Consider the following 22,876-nt stretch of genomic DNA (forward strand, 5'->3'; position numbering starts at 1 on the left):
TACTCATTAAGCAGTGGTCACAAACTCCATGCCTTTAGAACTTGGTAGGTAATGTAAGTTATTGAGAAATGTTGCAAAACGAGAACCTGACATCCCTGGTGGATAGCTGTTGTCAGTCAGGGCCTGTTGTTGCCAAACCAAGTCTAGCATTTCTCCTATATCTTTCCTGTGTGAGGAGCTGGGATTCCGGACTTTATGTGAAAACACCAGGTTTTTAGATGCTGGTTTAATGTACTGAAGGTACCAAAAAGTGAACAACAGATACCCATCTGTTAGCTTTGGTGTTCCTACCACAAATCAGCAGTCTTTGTTTTAGAGCATTGCCTCTTCAAGTGTGGTTCCTGCATCAGCAGCATCAGCATAATGGTGACCTTCCTAGACATGCGATTATTAGATCCCACCTCAGCTCTACTAAATCAGAATCTTTGGGGATGAGGCCCATCCACGTTGTTTTAACAAGCCCGATGGGTGGTTCTGATGTATGCTTGGGTTTGAGAATTATTGAGAAGATGAAGATATTTTGCAAATAAAGGCAAAAACTAAAGGCAAAAACTCATCAAATATCCTATAAATTTGTCAAGTATATTTCTGTTTAAAAAATACATAGGGTATATTTTTTAATATAAATGACTGTATTATGTGTGTACATATGTATGTGTGTGTATGTGTATGAAAAACAATTTTTTTTTTTTTGCCAGAATCAGCACAATCATTAAATTGGATTTTCTCCCCCATACTTTTTTTTCTTGTTTTTTTGTTGGGGTATTGCAAGAAAATTTAATAACAACTCTGTGCCACATTTTGACCTCATTAGAGTATATCTCACATTTTTATTTTCTGCTTGGTTAAAACTTGATAAGTGTGTTACATAGCTTTCTGAAGCTCAATTTAAAATCTCTTCTGTAAAAAGATTAAATGTGAACATATTAAAATTTAGGAATACTGGTTGAAAAACCCTTATGCAAAATTCTTGAGACCAGATGTGTTTTCGATTGGGTTCTTTTCAGATTTTGGAATATTTGCATACATGCATGAGATAGCTCACTTGGGATTGAGACCCAAGTCTACACACGAAATTTGTTTTTTTATGTATACTTACTGCACATAGCCTGACTGTAATTTTATAAGTATTTTTAGTGAACCCGAGTTCCAACTGTGACGTGTTGCACAGGTATGGAATTTTCCACTTGTGATGACATTGGTGCCCCCAAAATTTCAAATTAGGCATGCTTAACTTGTATATCCTTATTTTATCACATTTTTCTTAATTGAGATTTTTAAGAATTATTTCATTTTTATATAAAAAGGAAAGTTAATTTATGTTATTTCATGTAGTGTGGCTTTCTAATTGCTGATCAGGTTGTTTATGTTTTAATACCCACGTATATTTAGTACCAATATTTTTCTCTATTCTCAAAATGTAGAGATGATTGCTATGCCAGTGATTGTTGTCCTTAAACTTCTCCTTCCTTTTGTATAACCCAAACAGATTTGGCAATTTAAAATTCTTAATACTTTAAAGACCAAATTAATTATGAATTTTATATAGAGAATTTTCTTACATTTAAAAGTATATAAGATGTGGTGGTGCATGCCTATAATCCCAGCACCTGGGGAGATGAGGAATACTAAGTTACCTACTTGAGGCAGGAAGATCACAAGTTTGAGACTTCAGCAATTTAGTGAGGCCCTAAGTAACTTTGCAAGACCCTGTCTCAAAATAAAAAGGGCTGGGGATATAGCTCAGTGGTAAAGCACCCCTGGGTTCAATGCCCAGTACCAAACAAACAAACAACAAAACAACAACAAATCCCTGAAGTATACACAAGATTTTCATTTGTTATGAGAAAAATTCATATTTGTCTTAAAAGTACTTAAAATGTACTTTCAGAGTATTTAAAATGCTGAGTTAGACTGAGAATTTTGGAATAATCTGATTTAAAGTAATAAACATTGAATTAGAAAAAAATCATCGTGTTTATATATGATATTTATTAATGAAAACACACTTATATTCATTCACAGGGTAAACCAGACTTGAATACAACATTGCCGATTAGACAAACTGCATCAATTTTCAAACAACCAGTAACCAAAGTCACAAATCATCCTAATAATAAAGTGAAATCAGACCCACAACGAATGAACGAACAGCCACGCCAGGTAAGAACCTGATTTGTCCTCTAGTCTCATTTTCCAGAAAATTCTAGTATTTTTGCCAGACAGTTCAAGAAAATTCTGGTTGAAATGGAATGTATATGGAAACAAAATTATTTTATGCTCTAGGAATATTACATGAATGCTGGAGAATCACTATTATAAGATTTAGGTTAAGTATCTTGAGGAAAAAGTTTAGAAGTTCATTAAAAATGAATCTAATGACATGGACTATAGTTTTATGCTTTTTGTGTGGTAATATATCAGACTTGGTTCTGCTAATCTTAGTTTTTAAAGATTATCTTTCTAGGAGTAACATGGCACAGAAGGACGAAGCATGCAGTCTGTGTTAAAAAATATTTCTGTTACTTGGAAACTACTTTTTAGGGGGGGACTTCTGATTTCTTATTTCATGAAAACCATCCCACCCCTTTTGAAAAACAGATACACTTTGTAAACATGGTATATTGTCTTGTGAGTTTCATATTTGTATAAATTCAATTTATTTTTCTCTTTCTTATTGCTTCAAGCTGTATTCCACCAGAATCTTTTCTTAGAAAAATGGTATTATCTGAAAGGCCTCCCTGCTGCATAGTAATGCCATATAGTCAGAGAGGGAGACTTGACAAAATGCCAAACCTTCTACATAATGTTGCTTATTCACTCCCCTAATTGTGGTCAAAAGCTCAGCTATTTCTATGAAGTTCCAGTAACAGTGGGTGAGGGAGTGGAGGGAGAAGCATCTGTGTATTGTTTTCCTCTCCTTTCTCTGCCTTCTCCCACCTGAGGATGAGGAACACTGAGTTACCTACAACAATGGTCTTTTGCTCTCATACTCCCTTTTTAGATGTCTCACTCCACCCTTTCATTTGAATTTTGTTTTTCACTAGTCCTTCAAGTGTCTCATCTCCAGACTTCACAAAAGACTGGGTCAAAACTTTCAGACAGTTACTCTAGAAGAATCTACTTAAAGAAATTCGGTTCCCACATCCTCTGTAGTGTTTTTTCCTCTTCAGGTGAGCCAGGAAAACAGAAGATATTTGGAGCCACATTGGATCAGCATCTTGCTATAGATGTCTCAAGATTTGAAGTTCTAAACTTGCTTTACTGTTGGTCCCCAAGAGATTCAACAGGGGCCATGTAAGTGTATCACATCCAATATCAAAGATGCGTACCTGCATGTGCCTTTAGGTTCTTGTCATCACTTAGGTTTTCTTTGGACCATTCAGCTTTCTGTGTGAGGCTTTTCCCTTCTGTTTTACTACTGTACCCAGGATAGTCACCAAACACTGGTAGTTTCAGAATATTCATTGCAACATGGAAGGAATTCTGCCATTCTGAACTTTACCCACCTAGGTAAAGCCATTCCCTAGTTGTATTCTTTCTCAGGTACTGTCTGAAGTCTTAAACATCTTGTTCTTTCGCTTTTTGGTGATTTAAAAATCACTTACTCACAGAGATTTTTATTAACTGAAATTTTTGAAAGTGCATAATTGGGTAAAAGAGTAAGTTGCTTCAAAAATCCCAAAAGGTAAAGGTAGAATATATATAATCTTTGATAACAGTGTTCTACATTGGAAATTTGGGTTTTCATAGGTAGCATTTAATAGATTTTTATCCTCATCTTTTCTTTGCCTAAACATTCTCAATGTAGTCTATAATGAACAAATATTTTGTTTACAGACCAGTCAGTTAGCAACTTCTGGTCATTCTGACAGTAATTTGTTTTCTGAACCTAATTTCATTCACAGATTTAAAAAACTATAGCAGTTATATTTACTGAATATGTTGCTGTCTATAAAGATATTGGTAACTTAGAATTTTAAAGCTGAAGAGTCCAGAATAATTGCTCCTTATTCTTTCGTATGTTGAATAGTTTTGAGTTTTCCTTCTTTTATTATGGTTTATGAGATTACTATCTAATGAAAAGTATGTGTCACAAAAGCTAAATTCTTTCCCTTTCCTCTCTCAGCAAAAAAAGAATGTCATTTTAATGCAGGTCTTTTGAAGGTTAGTCTTCCTTTTAGCTTACATAGACAGGAAGGCAGATTACTTTTCCAAAAGCTTGGGATGTTTTTCACTTTATCTTCATGTTATTGGATGATATTTACAGAATGGTTTGATTATACTAAGACATTGGTTGTCTTTTGCCTTCATTATCTTCAACATAAAAATTGAGGTAATATGTGACTACTGTGTCTCCAATAGGATTCCAAAATATCTAGGAAAGCAGAGGAGAGACAATTAATGCTTTTAACATCATGATCTGTCATCTTGATTGTCATCTTGATATTCCAGTTTAGAGTCAGGTTTGTTAGTAAAGGAAAGATGTTGATTTCAATTATATTTTGAAATGTATAGCAGATGACAGCTACTCAATCATTATTGAGTAGATAGCAAAATATACATAGGCAAAAATGATTCTTCCAATTTTACTACCCATTAATTAATTAAACTTTAAGTTTCCTGTTTCATTTGAAGTTATTTTTATCATATAGTAAATGAATTAGACAATGAGGTTTCTATTCTTGAAGTTCCTGTAGATATTTTTATTCTATAACCACATCACATTCTGGGTGTGGTGTCACCCCCCCCTGTAATCTCACTGTTTTAGGAGGCTATAGCAGGAGGATTGCAAGTTTGAGGCCAGTCTAAGAAAGTTAGTGAGACAGCTGTCAATCAATCAATCAGTCAATAAAGGGCTTAGGATAGAGCTCAGTGGTAGAGTGGCCCTGAATTCAGTCCCTAGGACCACACTCACAGGTATGTTGAATTTTGAAGCCCAGAACGGGGATTAGGTTTCTGCATCTTAATCTACATTTTACTTTCAATAGGTTTCAAGTGATTAATTTAAATAATAAGCAATTATAAAAGTAATTCTGTCTTATAGGCACATACGTCCAGGTCATTATATGCAGTCTAATGTAAATTATACACATTATCAGTTTTTAATATATTGATTCCTTATAAATGTCTTAACTCTAAAAATGTAAATTAGTGTATGTAAAAAGAAAAGTACACTAAACAGAATTCTGTACAGAATTCAGTAGTGATTTCTGCTTATAATTAAAATTGTGAAGTATAAATGGTATTTTAACTCCTGCTTATCATAGAGTAAGTAGTCAATAATTTTTATATAAAGTTTTAGCATATTTGATATTATCTTTTCATTAGATTGAAAAGAAACCTGAAATGAAGTGAATTTTTCCAACTATCAGATTGTTATTCCCAACAGTAGGATCACTAAAATCTCTGTATTGATTCAGATACTTAAACATGTCCTAGGATTTTAGTGTGCTTGAATTGTGATTTTATTGTATCTTTCCTGGCTTATGTCTTTAAATATGTGAAAAACTCACATTTTGGATTTTATTTCTTTGATGCTGTCATCTTTAATGCCTTCCAGACTTTGTTTGCTTCTTTTTTTAACTCTTATCCTCAAAGAAATTTCATCTTTGAATTATAACTTCTTCCTTTTAATTATTAAATTATAAGGTGCTAATAGGCTTTTGATGTTATTGATAATCTATGAATATTAATTATATTTCTTAAAGAATATTCACTTTTTTTGTAGGAGTAAATATTTAAAGCCAGTGAAAAACGTTTATTTGAGTCTTCCACTTGATCTTAGATTTTTTTTCCATTTATTTTGTTTTCTAATCCTCCTTCCAGAGGATATAAAATATCTCTTTACCCCCTCCCAGAAGTCAGCCTTATCTTTTAGAAAGAATGGTTTAAAATATATTAGAAGAAACATTGCAGATGAAAGATAAATTTAAAAACCATGTGCAACTTTAAACACATTGTGTGTGAAAAGTTTGTGAAGTATTTCAGTATGTAGTTGTTATAACTGAGACAATTATTATTCATCAAGGCTTTCTAGCTAGCACCTTTACTTCTTTCTAACTTTTGACAGAGATATCCAGTATAGTCTTATCCTAATGTTTTATGATTGAGAAATAGATCAGCTCAAGTACAGAATCCCATGAAAGGTATTATAGTCCTTTTTCTTGACAGAAAAATTGGCTGCTTCGGGCATAGAAAATGCATGACATGTCCTATGCTTCTTAAAAGCATTACTGTGGGGAATGTTGGGAACCTGCCTTGTACACATTGACAAATAAATAGTGTAGGCAAGTGGGGTTGGGGATGTAACTCAGTTGGTAGAGTGCTTGCCTCATATGCACAAGGTCCTGAGTTAGATCCCCAGGACCACACACACATACACAAAAGGTATAGGCAAGTGCTGTGGTGTTGAAGAAGGGTGAGGTGACTGTGGCTAGGAGGTTTGGGATAAGACATGTGCTGGCTAGGAGGTTTGGATGAGATGTATGCTGGACTTGGAAGATTGAGAGGAGTTTGGAAAAGCACTTGAGAGGGAGAGAACATTCCAATTTGGGAGAGTAGATTTCAGAAATCTGTTACTAGGGAATGGGCAAAGAAGGAGGAACAAGCTGAATGGAAAAAAGTTTTTATGGGAAATTGCGGGAGTTGAGGGTGGTTCATGTTGAAGTTTCTTTAAATGCCAGTCTTTAGAAGTTTTTAAAATGTTATTTGCTTTCTTTATTTTATTTTTTGGTATTGCTTTCTTTATAAGAGAAATATTTGGAATAGTCAAAAGAAAAAATTACTCATTTTCATTTTTATAATAAAATCTTAATATTTTCTTTTACTGTTTAAATGTTTTCTTTAAATATTTTAATATATTTTTAGACAACAATTTTTTTCAATTTTTTATTCTAATTAGTTATACATGACAGTAGAATGCATTTTGACATATCATATATGGAGTATACCTTCTCATTCTTCTAGTTGTATGTGATGTAGAATTAAACTGGTTGCCTAGTTATATATGCACATCGGGTAATAATGTCCGATTCATTCTACTATCCTTCCTACTACCCTCATACCCCTCCCCTCCCTTTACTCTCCTCTGTCTAATCCAGAGTGCATCTGTTCTTCCCTAGCTGCCCCCCATCCCACCCCTAATTGTGAATTAGCATCTGCATACTAGAGAAGACATTTGGTCTTTGGTTCTTTGGGATTGGCTTATTTCGCTTAGCATGTTAGTCTCTAGCTGTGTCCATTTCTGGCAAATGCCATAATTTCATTCTTCTTTAAGGCTGAGTAATATTCTATTTTGTATATATGCCATATTTTCTTTATTCTTTTATCTGTTGAAGGGTACCTAGATGGTTCCATAGTTTAGCTATTGTGAATTGATCTGCTATAAACATTGATGTGGCTAAGTGACTGTATTATGCTTTGGTTATCACCTGTATGTTAGTGATCCCTAATCTGTGTCTTTATCCTGAGTTTGAGTTATTGCTATTAGTCCACCTGCCAAGATTGCTGTCAAATGTTTTCTCTGGTATGCAGATGCTAATTCACAATAAGGGGTGGGATGGGGGGCAGCTAGGGAAGAACAGACGTACTTTGGAAGTATCACCATACCTCTAATTCATCTTCCTAAACTCCTTCGGCATCTTATCAAACCTTTGTGCTTTATTCCAGTAAAAGTACTCTGTTCACTACTTTGTTCTGGCCCTACCCAGAAACCTGAGTGTGATCCTTGATTCTTTGCATCTTTTCATGCTAATTTCTGTGAGTCCTATTGATCCTTCCTCCTGAATGTTCCTTCGTTCCATCCCTATACCAGGTAACTAACATTTTATCCTCTTTTCTTCCTGTCTTCCTTCATTCTTCATATTGCAGCCAGTTGCTTTTCTGACACGATGCTCTAATAGTAATGTTCTGTTGAAAACCCTTGATGTTTCCTGTTAGATTTTAGGGTAAAGTCAGAACATTTTACATGACTAAGCTCTTCTTGATTTGGCTTTTGTTTACCTGTCTGACTTCACTTTCTTCTCTGGTTCAGCTTTTTGAATGTGTTATTCATCCCCACCTCTCGTCCTTACATAACAGGATTATATTTCATGCTGTTCTATTTTCCATCTTCAACTGGTTGTTTCCTACTCATTTCTGAGCCTGAATTTAAATGCCATTTCTGTTTAGAAAACTTTTGTTGTCAAGTCTGATTTGGAGACCTTCCTCAGTTTTTCTTCTTTTTCCTTTTCTGATTATAGTTGTATTATAGTTATTCATTTCTTTGTGCACAGTCTCTTCATTATATCAGTGTTCATATGTATTTCTTGAATTAATTGAATTGAATTAATGAATGAATTTATTTATTTACCCAATCATTGGTCACTGTGCCTTCCACTTGTGTCAGGCACTTTTCTAAGCAATGGGGATACTGTAGTGAACAAAACAAAGTCCCTGCTCTCATGGAACTTGACATTTATTGTAATAGAAAGAGAGAGAGACAAACAAACAAATGCATTTATAGTATATCATGTTGTGATATATGCAGAGGAAAATGGAAGAATGAGAGAGTGTATGATATTCAAAAGCAGAAGTGTGGGGAGAGCCTTCTAGACAAAAGTCTTATTTTGGCTATTGTATGTATGAGGCCTTACTTAGGGGCTAGAAGATCATTAAAAAAACCCCTCTTCTAGGAAGTTAAATTAAAGCATAAATTATAAGGCTTGTTTCATGGTGGTGAGATTGACAAAATACGTTAGTTGATTAACTGTTTCTCTATGAAGGATCTTAGATAGCTGACTGGGCCAGATGAAGAGTTGACTGCAAGAACAATCGATGTTATTGTTTTTGACAGGAACATGCAGATATGTCAGGGTCACTCAGTTTTTGTTTTGTTTTGGTACTGGGGATTGAACCCAGAGGCACTTTATCACTGACACATGTGTCCATTCTTTTTTATTTTTTTGAGAAGAGTCTCACTGATTTGGTTAGGGCCTTGCTAAGTTGCTGAGTCTTGCCTCAAACTTGTGATCCTCCTGCCTCAAGAATATTTTTAAAATATAATAAAATAAGAATTTCAGTATTAAAAAATTTATACTCTTAAACTAATTGTTGGATATCCAATTATAAGAGATGGAGTTCTCAAGTTCCCTGGAGTCCAAGGGGGGGGGGTGTTTTGAAATATAATCTAATGCTTTATGAAGGTAAGCATTGAAATGGAAGCATTATATGTGTATTTTTAAAAATTAAGGCATCCATAGTATATTCATTCATTGTCACCTCTAATCATCATGTATTTTTCTAATCCATTTAAAAAATGATGACTATCATGTGGAAGAATGCATGAATTTTTAAAAATTTGTATTTCTCTGAGCAAAAGTAATATAGTGAAAAAATTAAGTAGTATTGAAAAACTTTTATTTCTCACAGCAGTAGTATACTATTTTAATTTTTTATGTCTTTTTAGTCCTTCCTCAAATCATTTATTCTTAGTTATTATATGCCTGAGCAGTTACCTCTAATTCTAAATGATACATTTATTAGGCTATATCTGTTAATTTTTAAATTCTAGGCATTATTTCTTGACATCCTGCAATGATAGATTTGTATCTGGTTTTCTCTCTCTGCTGTCATGCTCCTCACATAGTTATATCTCAGTTTTAGATCTTGGTTAAATAATCAGGGCTTATATTCTAGTAACTGAGAATATTCGTGGGTAGGGAAAGTGAAGCCCTGTCATCACCACTCCTTTCACTCATGATTCTTTGTTGTTGTTTGTAATCTTAATTCTATGCTAGGTTTTCTATATAATTACAGTAAATCTTTCCTGGTGCTTTAAAATTTCTGCCACCTGCCATCAATGATATATTCTATATGCTGAAGTCCGTGAGATTCCTCCTTATACTTTTTCTGGGGTCATCTTAGCTCCAACTCCAGTCTGGATTCCTTCTCTGGTCTTGTTATACAGCTGTAGCTCTGGATTTTCGTTTGCTGAGCTTCTGTGTTGGAGTTTTCTGGATTTCTGTCTTCCTCCCTCTTGGTCTATTTCCTAAATCAGTATTATACCTTCCAGTACCTTACTAATAAAATGTGATAGGAGGCAAAGTTTTGAGAATGTGCACATTAAAATGATTTTATTTTACTTGGACAGTCAAGTTTGTCTAGAGATGGGAGTAAAGTGGAAAATCATTTTCCCTGGAGTTCTCAAGGCCTTGCTTCATTGTCCTGTACCTTCAGGGTTGCTGAAGGGAAATACATTGCCATGCCAAATCTTTTTTCTCCTATGGCCTGTTTTCCCTCTCTCAGATTGGTTAGTATATTTATGATTTAAAAAAATTCGGTGGTGTGTGTACTGTAGGTCTTCTTTCATTCCGTGTTTTAGTGGGTAATATGGATGACTCCTGTCCTTTGTTTGGGCAATATTCTTGTCTTCCATAATTCCCTTCTCCCTTGAACTCCTCAACTTTCCATTCTTTTTTTGTGTAATTGGGTAGTAATCATTTTAGAATTTTCTCTAATTTGCCTGTCTGCTTTTGTATTTTTCCATCTTGTTTTACTTTCTGGAATATTATCTTGATTTTTAATTTCTAGTTATTCATATTTTTTTATTTTAGTGATTTATATTTTAAATTTCAGATGACTTTTTCATGGTCTTTATGTGTAAAATTATGCTATGTTGTTCTTTCTTCATGAATGCAACATGAACTCTTTTTTAAAAAAAATATTTATTTTTTAGTTGTAGTTGGACACAATACCTTTATTTATTTATTTATTTTTACATGGTGCCAAGGATCGAACCCAGGGCCTTGCATATGCTAGGCGCACACTCTACCTCTGAGCCACACCCCAGCCTTCAACATGAACTCTTAACTCTTTTTTATATTAATTGTAGAGATGTTTTATTCGATGTTAGGTTTATTTCCTGCTCCCTCCATTGACTGTTTGTTTTGGTTTCTGTCTGTCTTGTTGGCTGTTAGGACATTGCTTCAGTAAAAAACCCATTGTTTTGGATTTACACCTGGAATTAGAATTGTTATGTTCAATTATGTTAGATACTACCAGTTTTTCAAGTGATTATGTGAATTTATACTTCTACCAGCAGTATACATTTGCTTCAGATTTTTGTCAGTCTTACTATTGTCTGTTGTCATCAATCTTTGTGTTAGCCTTTTGTCATTGTGACAAACACCTGAGAAAAACAACTTTCAGGAGGAAAGATTTATTTTGGCTCACAGTTTCAGTCCAAGGTCGGGTGGCTCCATTGCTTTGGGCCTGAGGTGAAGTAGAGCATCATGCCAAAAGGGCATAGCAGGAAAGCTGCTCAGCTCATGGCAGCCAGGAAACAGAGAGAGAGAAAACGGTCAAGCACATGAGAGAGCCTTCCAGGGCATGACCTACTAATGGTCTACTTCCTCCAACTTGGCCCCACCTCTTCATATTTTCAGTACTTCCCATAATGCCATCAATCCATTAGTAGATTAATCTATTGAAGGGTCAGAGCCTTCATGATCCAATCATTTCCCTAAAATCCCACCTCTGAACATTGCTTGCATTGAGGACAAGCCTTCAGCAGATGAGTCTTTGGGGAATGCTTCATGTCCAAACTCTCGCTCTTTAAAATTTTAAATATTCTAATATGTGTTTTGGGATATTTCTTTGTTGTTTTAGCTTGCAGTTTCTTGGTAACTAATGCTACTAATAACTAATTATACGTGTAATTGATCATCTAGAGATCCCTTTTTTTATGAAATCCTGTTCGAGTCTTTCATGCATTGTTCTATTAGATTATTTGTCTTTTTTCTCATTGATTGTGGGAGTTCTCTGTATAGTTTGGCTATGAGTCATAATGCTTGCTCCCAATTTGCAGATTATCTTTTTACTTAATGCTCTTTTTTTTTGTAAATATGACATCATAATTTGAAGTAAGTTGAGAGGTGGGACAGAGACTGGGAGGGTGTGGGCACTTCTGGGCGCAGCTGAGATTCTATTTTCTGATTTGGGTGGTAGTTACACAGGCATGTTTATTTGTGAAACTTCAGTGAGCTGTTTCTTTTTTTTTTTTTTTTTTAACACATTTTTGTATGCAGTGTTGTGATGAGGATTTGCAAAAAGTAAAGAACATACTTTATCAATCTCTTGTTTTTCTGTGACACATTTAAGAAATGTGTGATTATTCCAAGATTATCAATATATTCCCTTATGTTATCTTCTGACACTTGTTTTACATTTAGATCCACAGTCCAACTGGAATTGACCTTTGGTTTTGATGTAAGGTAGACTTATTTATTTTTTCTGTAAGGGTATCTAACAGACAGACCCAGAACTATTTATTGAATCCTTTGCTTTATATTGTTAACTTTGTCATAGATGGAGTGTTTATATATGTGAAAGTCAATTTTTAGACTCCATGTTCTTTTCTTTTAATCTATTTGTACATGTTAATCTCTTTCGCTTCTCTTCTGCTGTATTCTATTAGTTTGTTATTTTTTTTAATAATTTACCATCGTACTCTAGCTTTACAAAAAAGTGTAAATATATGGTACCATAAGTTTTGAAGCTTTGCTGTTCTGATTCAAGATTATCTTGATTATACTAGTCTGTCTGCATTTCACATAAATTTTAGACTCAGTTCATTCACTTTTCTACAAAACCTGCTAGGATTTAAATCTAGACTAATTGGGGAGAGATAATATTTTTTATAGCATAAAGTCTTGTACTTACCAATCTACAAATTTTGGTCTATTAAGATTTTATACTTTGCAGTGTAGTGATCTTAGACATTTTAATTGACTCCTAGATATTTGATGTTTTTGGTGTTACTATAAATGGTAAAGTTATACAATTTTTATTTTCTAATTATCTTCTGCTAATTAGAAATAATTTTTCTTTCCATATCTTATAGGTGAGTTATAGTTGTACACATTGATGGGATTAGTTGTTACATGTTTGTGCATGCACACAATATAACAAGAATATTTGGCCAATATCATTCCCCAGTATTTCCTCTTCCTCCTTCCTTCTGTCCCTTTGTTTTACTCTACTGATCTTCCTTCCTGATGTGCTCCCCCACTTTCTTTTCCTTTTTCCTCCCTAGTGTCTACATATTAGAGAAAACTTACAATCCTTGACCTTCTGAGTCTGTCTTGTTTTGCCATAATGTTCTCCTACAAATGAAATAAACTACATGAAACTATTAATCATTTTCTTTATGGCTGAATAAATTCCATTGTGTATATGTACCATGTTTTCTCTATCCGTTCGTTTGTTGTAGACACCTAGGCTAGTTCTATAGTTTAACTGTTATGAAATATGCTGCTGTAATAATCTGTGTGCATGTATCACTGTAGTATGATGACTTTAATGCTATAGGATAAATACCAAGGAGTGGTTGGTATAGCTGGGTCATATGGGGGTTTCATTCCTGCTCTTTTCATATTGCTTGTGTTTCTTCCTTTCTAGCTCTGTGGATCTGAGGTTTTACTGTTTTTACCCTATCGGCTTTTAGTGCCCCCATAGGGTTCTAATACCTCATCTTTGAGGGGAAGGACAATGTTAACAGATCCCAATATAAACAAAATACCACCTAAAACCACATAGTTATTATTAAGACTATTTGGACTATTTGCAGTTTGGTCACAGTGTACAGAAATGGTGAACTTAATTATTGTCTACAATATAATCAGTAGGTTTGTAAAAAGGTTTACAGTTTCGGTTGGTGGACAAAGAACCGGGGGTGAGGTGTAGGAAGATATGCTGAGGAGGTAGGAGGTGAGGAAAACCTCACAACTAGAAAGTGTGAAAGAGAAATGTAAAAAAGAGGGATAGTAGCAGGAGAATAGAGAGGTTGTAATTTGAGTAGACAAGTAAAAGGGAAGACTACTAGTAGAGTACATAGGACAAATACACATTTATTAAGAAAAATAAAAAATGTAGATCTCAGAGGAAGAAACAAGGATTGTTTGGTCGGAGATCACTATCTTTCCTGCTTCCCTTCTCATCCAATAGATGGGGTTGTCTGTTCTTAGTTGGTATCTCCACCCTCAGATGGTGGGGCTTACCAGGATGTGAGGGTTGGTCTTGGGTGCAGGGCATCTGGAAGTGGGGTATGGCACCCGCTGGTCCCATTGCGAGATTGCACCTCAAGGATAGGATCTCCTTTTGGGGTCTGGTCCTGTATGTGGGCACCGAGTCTTATTTCCTCGTCTTGCCTGTAGACCTCACAGTTCCTGCCCTCTAAGTTAATCTCTAAAGTGTATCTCCCTCACTCTCCCTTTCCATTTCCTAATCAGGGAAACCTTTCTCCCTGGGGGGTCATGTGTGTTGCACTCTGGTGGCTGTACACCTGTCGCGGAGGGCTATTTGGAATTGGGCAGTCACTCTGCTGAGTTAGCAGCTGCTGGGGATTGGGGTGAATTATTAAATATGGGTACCTGGCTCTCTGGTGTTCCAAGCTGGTAGTTGCCCTGACTTAAGATGGTGATTGAGGTGACCCAAGATGGAAGCAGTTGCTTTCACTGATGGGGGGTCGGGTTGAGTAGGGGGAGCCAAGCGATGGCGTTGTGTGATGTGTTCAAAGATGAGCTCTGTGGTCTGCAGTGTTTGGCTGTGATATCCCCAGGTGCAGGCAGGCTACCATGAGTAGGGGTCTCTGGCAGTAGCTGCCAAGTCCCAAGATGGAGGCAACCAGAGGAGCCCCATGTTAGTAGATGGGGGTCCACACAGGACTGGTGGTTGGAGTTTCTGTGTGGGTAGCAGTTGAGTGTCCTTCATGGGAGCAGCATCTGGAAATTTTGTGCCAGTGCTGATGCCGGTGGTCCCCTAAGGCACCTGCAAGACCTGCCTGGGCAAGTAGTCAGGAGTCCTTTCCTAACCCTGAGGTCCCGCCCCCTCGCCCCCCACTCAGCACGGAGGCCGTGATTCCTGCGTAGGATCGGTGTTGGAGGGGGTCCTCTACTGCTCTCAGTAAAGCAGTATTCCAACTAGTTGAGACCTGGGTCACAGAGTGACACAGAATGCTACCTCCCTTTGGCCTGCCGTCTTGAATCTGCCTCATTCCTACTGTTTTGAGGAACCTCTGCACGGATTTCCATAGTAGTTGTACTAATTTACAATCCCACCAACAGTGTAAAAGTGTTCCTTTTTATCCATATCCCCTCCAGCTTGTGTTACTGTCTGTATTTTGATGTCTGCCATTCTGACTGGAGTGAGATGAAATCTCAGTGTAGTTTCGATTTGCATGTTCCTAATTCTGTTGATTTTCAACCTTTTTTCATATATTTGTTGAAATATATGAACTTAATAACTAGGTTGTTTGGATTTTTGTAGTAAGTTTTTTGAATTCTTTGTATATTTTGGATATTAATCCTTTGTCAAAAGAATAACTCACAAAGATTTTCTCCCATTCTGTAGGTTCTCTCTTCACATTCTGTTTTCTTTGCTATGCAGAAACTTTGTATTTTGATGCCATCCCATTTGTTTACTTTGGCAATATTTCCTGCTTTAGGAGTTCTATTGAGAAAGTCTTTGCCTCTGTCTATAGATTGGAGTGTTGACCTTCATTTTCTTGTAAGGTTGCATAGGTTCTGATTTAATTCCTAGGTCTTTGATACATTTTGAGTTGATTTTTGTGCAGTGTGAGAGATAATGTTCTAATTTCATTTTTCTACATGTGGATAACCAGTTTCCCCAGCACCATTTGTTTAAAAGACTATCTTTTCTCCAATGTTTGTTTTTAGCACTCTTGTCCCTTGACAAGATGATGTGTCTGAGTGGGTTTGTCTCTGTGTCTTCTATTCTGTACCATTAGTCTGTGTATCTGTTTTTATGCCAATATTGTGCAGTTTTTGTTGCCATAGCTATATTACAGTTTGAAGCCAGATACTGTGATGCCTCTAGCATTGCTTTTTTGGCTTAGAATTCTTCCAAATGAATTTTAGGACTGTTTTTTTCTAGTTCTGTGAAAAATGTCATTGGTATTTTGACAGAGATTGCATTGAATCTATATATTGCTTTTGGTAGTATGGCCATTTTAACAATGTTCATTCTGCCTATCCACGAACCTCTGTCCTTTCATCTTGTGTCTTTTTCAATTTCTTTCTTAAACGTTCTGTAGTTTTCATTGTAGAAGTCTTTCATCTCCTGGGTTAAATTTATTCCTAGGTATTTTATTTTTCTGAGGTTATTGTGAATGAAACTTTTTAAAAATTTCTTTCTTGAAGATTCATTATTGGTATATAGAAAAGCTATGATTTTTGTATATTGATTTCATAACCTGCTACTTTGTTGAGTTTGTTTATTACCTAAATAGTGATAATTTGACTTATTCTTTTCCTATTTTTTTTTTTATCCCTTTTACTTCCTTCTTTGGCTTAATTGCTCTGACTGGAATTTCTAGCACTATGCTAAATAGGAATGCTGAGAGTGGACTTCCTTGTCTTGTTCTGGATTTTAAAGGAAATGCTTTCAGTTTTTCCCCATTCACTATGTTTTTTGAAGTTCCTGAAGATGAGTGGGTTTTGAAATAAATCAACAGCATACATTGCTGATTATATTACAGATCCTATATAAACAGAGAAGTCAGACCTGCACCCTACCCTCACAAAACTTTGAATCTAATAAAGAAAACATGCACTGAACAAATAGTTCCAAGTATGCTGGCAAGTTACAAGTAAATGAAAAGACAGATGACACATACTTACCTCCTGATGTAACTTATATGTTAAAAAAAAAAGTTATTGAAATATTTCGTATGGGAGTAGCACATGATAAATTTAGGGACTGTGAATTATATATACCATGGGCATCTTAGGATAATTGTACCTTTTCAGGCATTTGACTCTTATGCCACTACGTGTAAGTTACAGAGTGTTCATGGTGAAATTTAGACAAATAGCTATAGCAGGTGGTTACTGCTCCTTCATCTTCATCAACCCTGACTTTTGCCTTTTGCTTTGTTCCTCCATCTCTTTAGTTTAAATTGTTATCTTTTGTCTTAATAAGAGATCACGTTGTAATTTGCACAGCCACATGAATCAAGCTTTGCTTTGGTTTACATGATAATTTTCTTGTCATTATCTAGCCCTTTCTTTCTAGGACACAAACACAAAATAAAGGGTTGCTCATGTTTGACCTTGATGTTTGCAGTCCATGGTATTTGAGTTGGTTTTACTGACCATAACTAGACGGCTAAAATATTATTTGAGGTTGATCTGAAATAGAGCAGTTTATAAAGTGGACAGTGAATTCCCTCTGGGCAGAAACAACATTCATTTACATAACCCTAACCTAATGTCTTACATATTTAACTTTTTCAAGAGTCAGTGAATGTAAAATGTACATTTTCTGGATTTTGCTTTTGTCTACAAGAATGTGACAGTATCTTTTATTCTTTTTTTCTCCTATATAGCTGGGGATGAAACTCAAGTCCTTGTGTATGCTAAGACAAGTGTTCTACTATGGAGTTATATCTGTGGGCCCAAGATCCTTTATTGTTTGATTAGATCTAGTAATTACCTTATGAAAATGAAAAAGACATTCATTGAATTTATATAATACTAGTATTAGAAAATATTCCTAGCATCTTAATAAAATTTGTATTTTCAAACAACTTCCTCATATTTTATCAGTGTTTTGATAATTTTCAGTGATAGATGCAATATTTACTAGTATTTCTAGTTTACTAGTGGAAATATATCCATACAGATTAGATGACTTGCCTAAGACAACAAAGCTATTTAATGGTTGCGCCAGGACCAAAGTATTTTAACTGCCAAACTAGTGCTCTTTCTATCATACTGTACTTACTCTATTGAATCACAAACATATCCCACTAATATTTGAAAGCAAACTATGTTAGCATCTATGCTATGTGTAGTTGCTGTGCTAGCAACTGCGTTGGCATCTTTGTGTATCTTGACACAAACATAGAGACTATGCAGAGTAAAACTCCTAATGAGATTTTAAAAAAAAAATTAAATTTAAAAAATTTTGTTCTTTTTCTTATTCTAATTAGTATTCCAGTCTTGTGGTTATACATGATGTGGAGATTCACTATGGTGTATTCATACATGTGCATAGGAAAGTTATGTCACAATCATTCCACTGTCTTTCCTATTTCTGTCCCCACTCCTTAATGAGATTTTTAAAGCTACTTTTGTTTTACAAAGTTTTAACACTTTTTTCTTACATATATTATGCATTTTAGGTATTTTTTATTAGAAAAGTAAAAATGTTTATAGTCTTATTTCTCTGATAATTATTATGCTATGTTCAACTTTGTGGCTTAACAGTAGCAGAGACTAGTGAAATATAAAAAGAACCACCTGAGAGGCAGAATTTCATTAAGTTTCTTCATAGCAGGTGAATGCAGAAGTGAAGTAGGACAGAGGAGGCTTGACTCAGGAATTAGAGTTGATAATGAGAAGGTTACTGGGACCTTGAGCAAGGTTAATGTTAATTTAATAGTAGGGGCAGAACTGGGTTGGAAGGAAGAGAATGAATGGAAGGTGGGGAAGTAAGATAGAATTTTTACTAGTAATTAAAGGCTAGAGGTGGACTGAAAGAGAAGCAGTGCAATTAAGGACATGTTTTAGGTGGTCAGTGTTCAAGTGTTTTTAGCTCTTTAACGGGAGAATCCCAAGGAGAAGAAGGAGGAAGATGGAAATTGTGAGAAGAGAAGTTGGGTGAATTAATAAAAGCAATCCCAGGAGGAGGAAGGAGACATTAAGAGCATGGATATGGAGAAAATCTTAGCAAAACAGCAGAATACTTATTTCCCTGCAATAGGAAGACAGTTGAGGAGTGGGGAGGATATTTGTACAGGTTCAGGACCTTTAGGCATAGCATCTGGTGTTTTTAGTTAGCAATAGAGTCAGTTATAGGCTGTTGGCTTACCTAATATTCAGTTTATGTTATTTAAAATGAACAAAAAGAAATAGAAGTTTAGATATATATGAGTTTTAAATGAATTTTACTTAGCTTCATTGTGGAACTTCAGTGTGTTCTATGTGGTCAGTTTATTTTTGTTCTAATGGAGATTATGGTTTCAAAGGGAAAAATGCATCTTAAGGTGATTTATGAAGGCTGAATTATGTTTTACTTTTTCATATGGCTATTTGGCAAGTTGCTTTTTCTCTGGGATTTTTGTTTGGAAATAGCTAGGCCTCCTGATAGCTACATACTAAGAATTTATGGAAATTGGCATGTTCAAGATCAGCTGGTCAGTTCCACTTTGTTGGTATGCCTGCGTTTGAACACTGATAGCCATTCTACATAGGGCTATGCTTTTTTCAATAGTCAAAAACAGACTGGCACATGTGTATAATCTCCAAACCTATGGTAAATATAGACTCTTTCTAAATCTGTACATATAGACAAATATATACATGTACATAAAGACATTTTCTAACTTATGGGTTGTGATGTACAATTTTACATTTCAGATATTGGGAACTTTACATCTTCTAATAGGAACAATATGGTTCTAGCATCTTAGGCCAGCTCATTTAAAGTATGTCTGAATTTTACAAATAATTATTGTTTTATCAGGAAATGCATTGAATTTCAACTTAAGGTGAAAAAATGTTTCTCCCAATTCTGTGTATCTTAGTGACGAGTTGGCTGGGTTCCCCAGCAGTCCCTGTTTGTCTGGCAGTGAAAAAAGGCACTGAGTTCAGGCTACTGAGGGGGCTCTCAGAGACCAAAAAAGGAAGAGCTGGGACGGGGCTGTCTGCAGAGTAGGGAGCACAGCTGGTTGTAGTGCTGGCAAATGCCATTGGAGGACTCTCCTTCCTATTTCTGCTGTGAGGTCTGGCCTCTGACATTATGCATGTCTAACCCTCCTGTCTTCTTTGTTACTCTCCAGCCCAGCAGTTCCCAAGCAGACCTACTTTCACCTCTCCTGCTTCCTAACATCCAGGAATATTAGGCAGTGTGCAGACACTTTTTTGGTTGTTACAATTGGGATTGTGCTATTAGCATCTAATGTGAGCAAACCAAAGAGGCTGCTAAGCATACTTCCCGAATGTCAGTATGCCAAGACTAAGAAACCCTGCTTTAAACCATTGGGACTGGTTAGGGTTTTTTTTTTTTTTTTTTTTTCCTTCTTGATGCACAGCAGCAGCTCTGAAGTACAGTCTGTTTCCCTGATTCTCTCCTGTCATCTGCTCTTGAAACAAGCTCAGAGCCCTTTTGAGGTTTTTCTAAGGGCTTTACTATCATCACAACATGGAAATAGATAGACTAAAAATAACAAGAAAATTATAGCTTTGGGAAATCTTAATTAAAAGCTGTTCATGTTAGCCACTGAACTTGAAATAGAACAAATTCTGATCTTTTCTAGGCTTCAATTCATTATTCCCCAGGATGATTTTTCCATCCCCTGGGCTTCCCTCCTTCCTTATTAGTACTGTGGAGCTTAGGCAGTGATCCTTTTTCCCTGTATTACAACATTTCCCTAAGCGCTGCTGCACAGCATAGGGGCCTCCTTTCTCTGTTCTTTCCTCATTTCCATGTTGCCCTGTACCACTGACACCAGCCTCACAGGCATGTGAACTGTGCAGTTGCAGAGGGCCTGTACTTAGAAGTAAGGACCCTGTGCCTGGTTTAATCCTCTGCTGTTGTCCTTTTAAATTTCTTAATCCTTTTTAAAAAAGGGTTCTCACATATTTATTTTCTACTGGTCTTGCAAATTATGTAGCTGGTACTGCTACCAAAGTACTCCCAACCAACTTTGAGCCCAATTGTGAGGCAGTCTGCTTGGATGAGAGGGAGAAGAGGAAGAGTTATAAAATACTTAAGAGTAGCAAGAAACCCTAGCAGAAAATCTGGGAGAGAAGGACAGATTCATGTGCATGTGCTCAAATTCTTCATTTGCTGATACCGTTCAGAGTCAATTATTTATACATTGTTTGTTCTTACTAATTTTAACTAATTCAGTGTTATTGTATGATCCATGATGTGCTATCAGCCATAGGTGAAATAAAAGAGTACTCTGATTGGGCATGTACAAGGATTTATAAAACTTCCTCATTTAGTTTCCATAACTCTTTGAGATTGTTTTTATTTTCCCATTCCATTGGATAGGAAACTGGTATTGATATAGAGGTTAAGTTAGCTGTTCAAGTTTATAAACTAGTGACACAATAAAGATTTGAACATAGTTTGTTCTAAGTCTAAGGCCAGTCCCATTCACTCTGCTACTCATATATGTCTGTCTTTGGAGATGACTGTCAAGTTGAGGTCATTAGTAAACATGGAAGGTCAATATTTTTATCTCTAGTAAATTGTTTTTTAACACTGTGCAGATACATCAGTGCTTTTTGAATTGAATTGTAATGGTAGATGAAAATAATACTGATGTATTGATGTATATTCTTTTCAATGTGGCCATGACAAGTAGCTGTTAGTATAACCCTTAATCTATCACACTATTCTTATAGAGCAAAAATTCAGAAGTTCTCAGTTAAATATTTAGTAAGCCACTCCCTCTTTTTCCACTTTATGAAATACTTGCTTGCAATATTGTTAGTGTCACTTATCTGGAAGTGTTTTCTTAAAAGAGGGGGTCCAAATCTTTAGTTTCTATCTGCTGAATAAAAATTTGGAGTTTTGTGTGGTTGGCATTTGCGGTGGAGTCTAAGAAAGCTTTCAGAGAATACATACAACACCATTTAGAGACAGGGTCTCACTGAGTTGCTTCGTGCCTCGCCATTGTTGAGGCTGGCTTTGAACTCATGATCCTCCCATCTCAGCCTCCCAGGCTGCTGGGATTATAGGTGTGTGCCACTGTGCCCAGCCATATAACACGAATTTTTTGCTTTTTGTCATATGAACTATCCCAAATCAGTTTAGTATCTCCTTAAAAATCTACTTCTGTTTTAGCTGGGCTTCTTGATTCTGTGTGAGAAGAAGGCAGGCATCTGGCACAGATTGTCTACAATTGACAATTTACATGATATTTTTTACTTAGTGACAAAGCAAGGATTTGAACATAGGTTCCTTAAACAGATCCTTATTCTTAAAAGGATTAAGAATAACTTGATAGTTTTCTTAGCATTTATTGCTCTATTGTCAGCCTTTGATGTCATAAAAAGAGGGGTCTGAGGCCTGTACCATAAGATCTAACAGAGCCAAACATGTAAATGCTCTTTTGGTTTTTGCTGTTAAGCCAGGAGTGTTTAATCATTCTGACTTGATTTTAATTCCACCTATGCTACTGACTAGTTGTGATAAATTATTTAACTTTTCTAAACTTCATTACCTATAAACAGGAGTGATATTCCAGAAAGTTATAGGTAAGAGTAACTGAATTCTCACACAGTGCAGGCTCATGAAAAAGCCCTGATGGCCAAGTGGTAGCCGCCCTTCTTATTCTCCTCCTCCTCCCCCTCCCCTCCCCACAGAACTTTGGGTAAGCCCTTTCTTCACACCTAAACAATTAGGTAGACTTTTAAACTTTTTAACACATGTCCTCCTGCAGAGAAATAATAGGAAGGCAAATGTCATGCTCCAGTATTCCACAAGGAAGATGATAGAATAATATATATACATATATACATATATATATACACACACACACACATGTATAAATTATTTATATTATATTATATTATATTATATTATATTACATTCTCTCATAATTAGGATTAAAACTTGGAGATTTGGTGATCACTGATACCACTTCTCTGTGTGCACTATTTTTCATTCTCCCCAAACTAGGCCAGTCTTACTCAAACTGGGATCCTTGTATCTGCATCAGAATCTCCTAAAATACTTGTTAAAAGAAAAAAAGTGAAATGAAACTAATTAATCCCAGACACAGGGCAAGGCTTCAGACATGCAGTTAAGTAAGCCATCTTGGTTACTATTTTGTATGAAATAATTTAGAAACACTGGT

General features: G+C 35.6%; 1 protein-coding gene across 1 annotated transcript in view; it reads left to right on the plus strand.

The window, feature by feature from the left end:
* Mbd2 (methyl-CpG binding domain protein 2) overlaps positions 1-22,876 on the plus strand; it is a 71,217-nt gene that overhangs the window by 32,947 nt on the left and 15,394 nt on the right. The window contains exon 3 of the mRNA XM_027949019.2: positions 2,026-2,163. Within this exon, the coding sequence (XP_027804820.1) occupies positions 2,026-2,163 (138 nt within the window). The remainder of the gene's footprint in view (positions 1-2,025; positions 2,164-22,876) is intronic.

This window comes from Marmota flaviventris, chromosome 16 (genome assembly GCF_047511675.1).
Source record: "Marmota flaviventris isolate mMarFla1 chromosome 16, mMarFla1.hap1, whole genome shotgun sequence".
Taxonomy (NCBI): domain Eukaryota; kingdom Metazoa; phylum Chordata; class Mammalia; order Rodentia; family Sciuridae; genus Marmota; species Marmota flaviventris.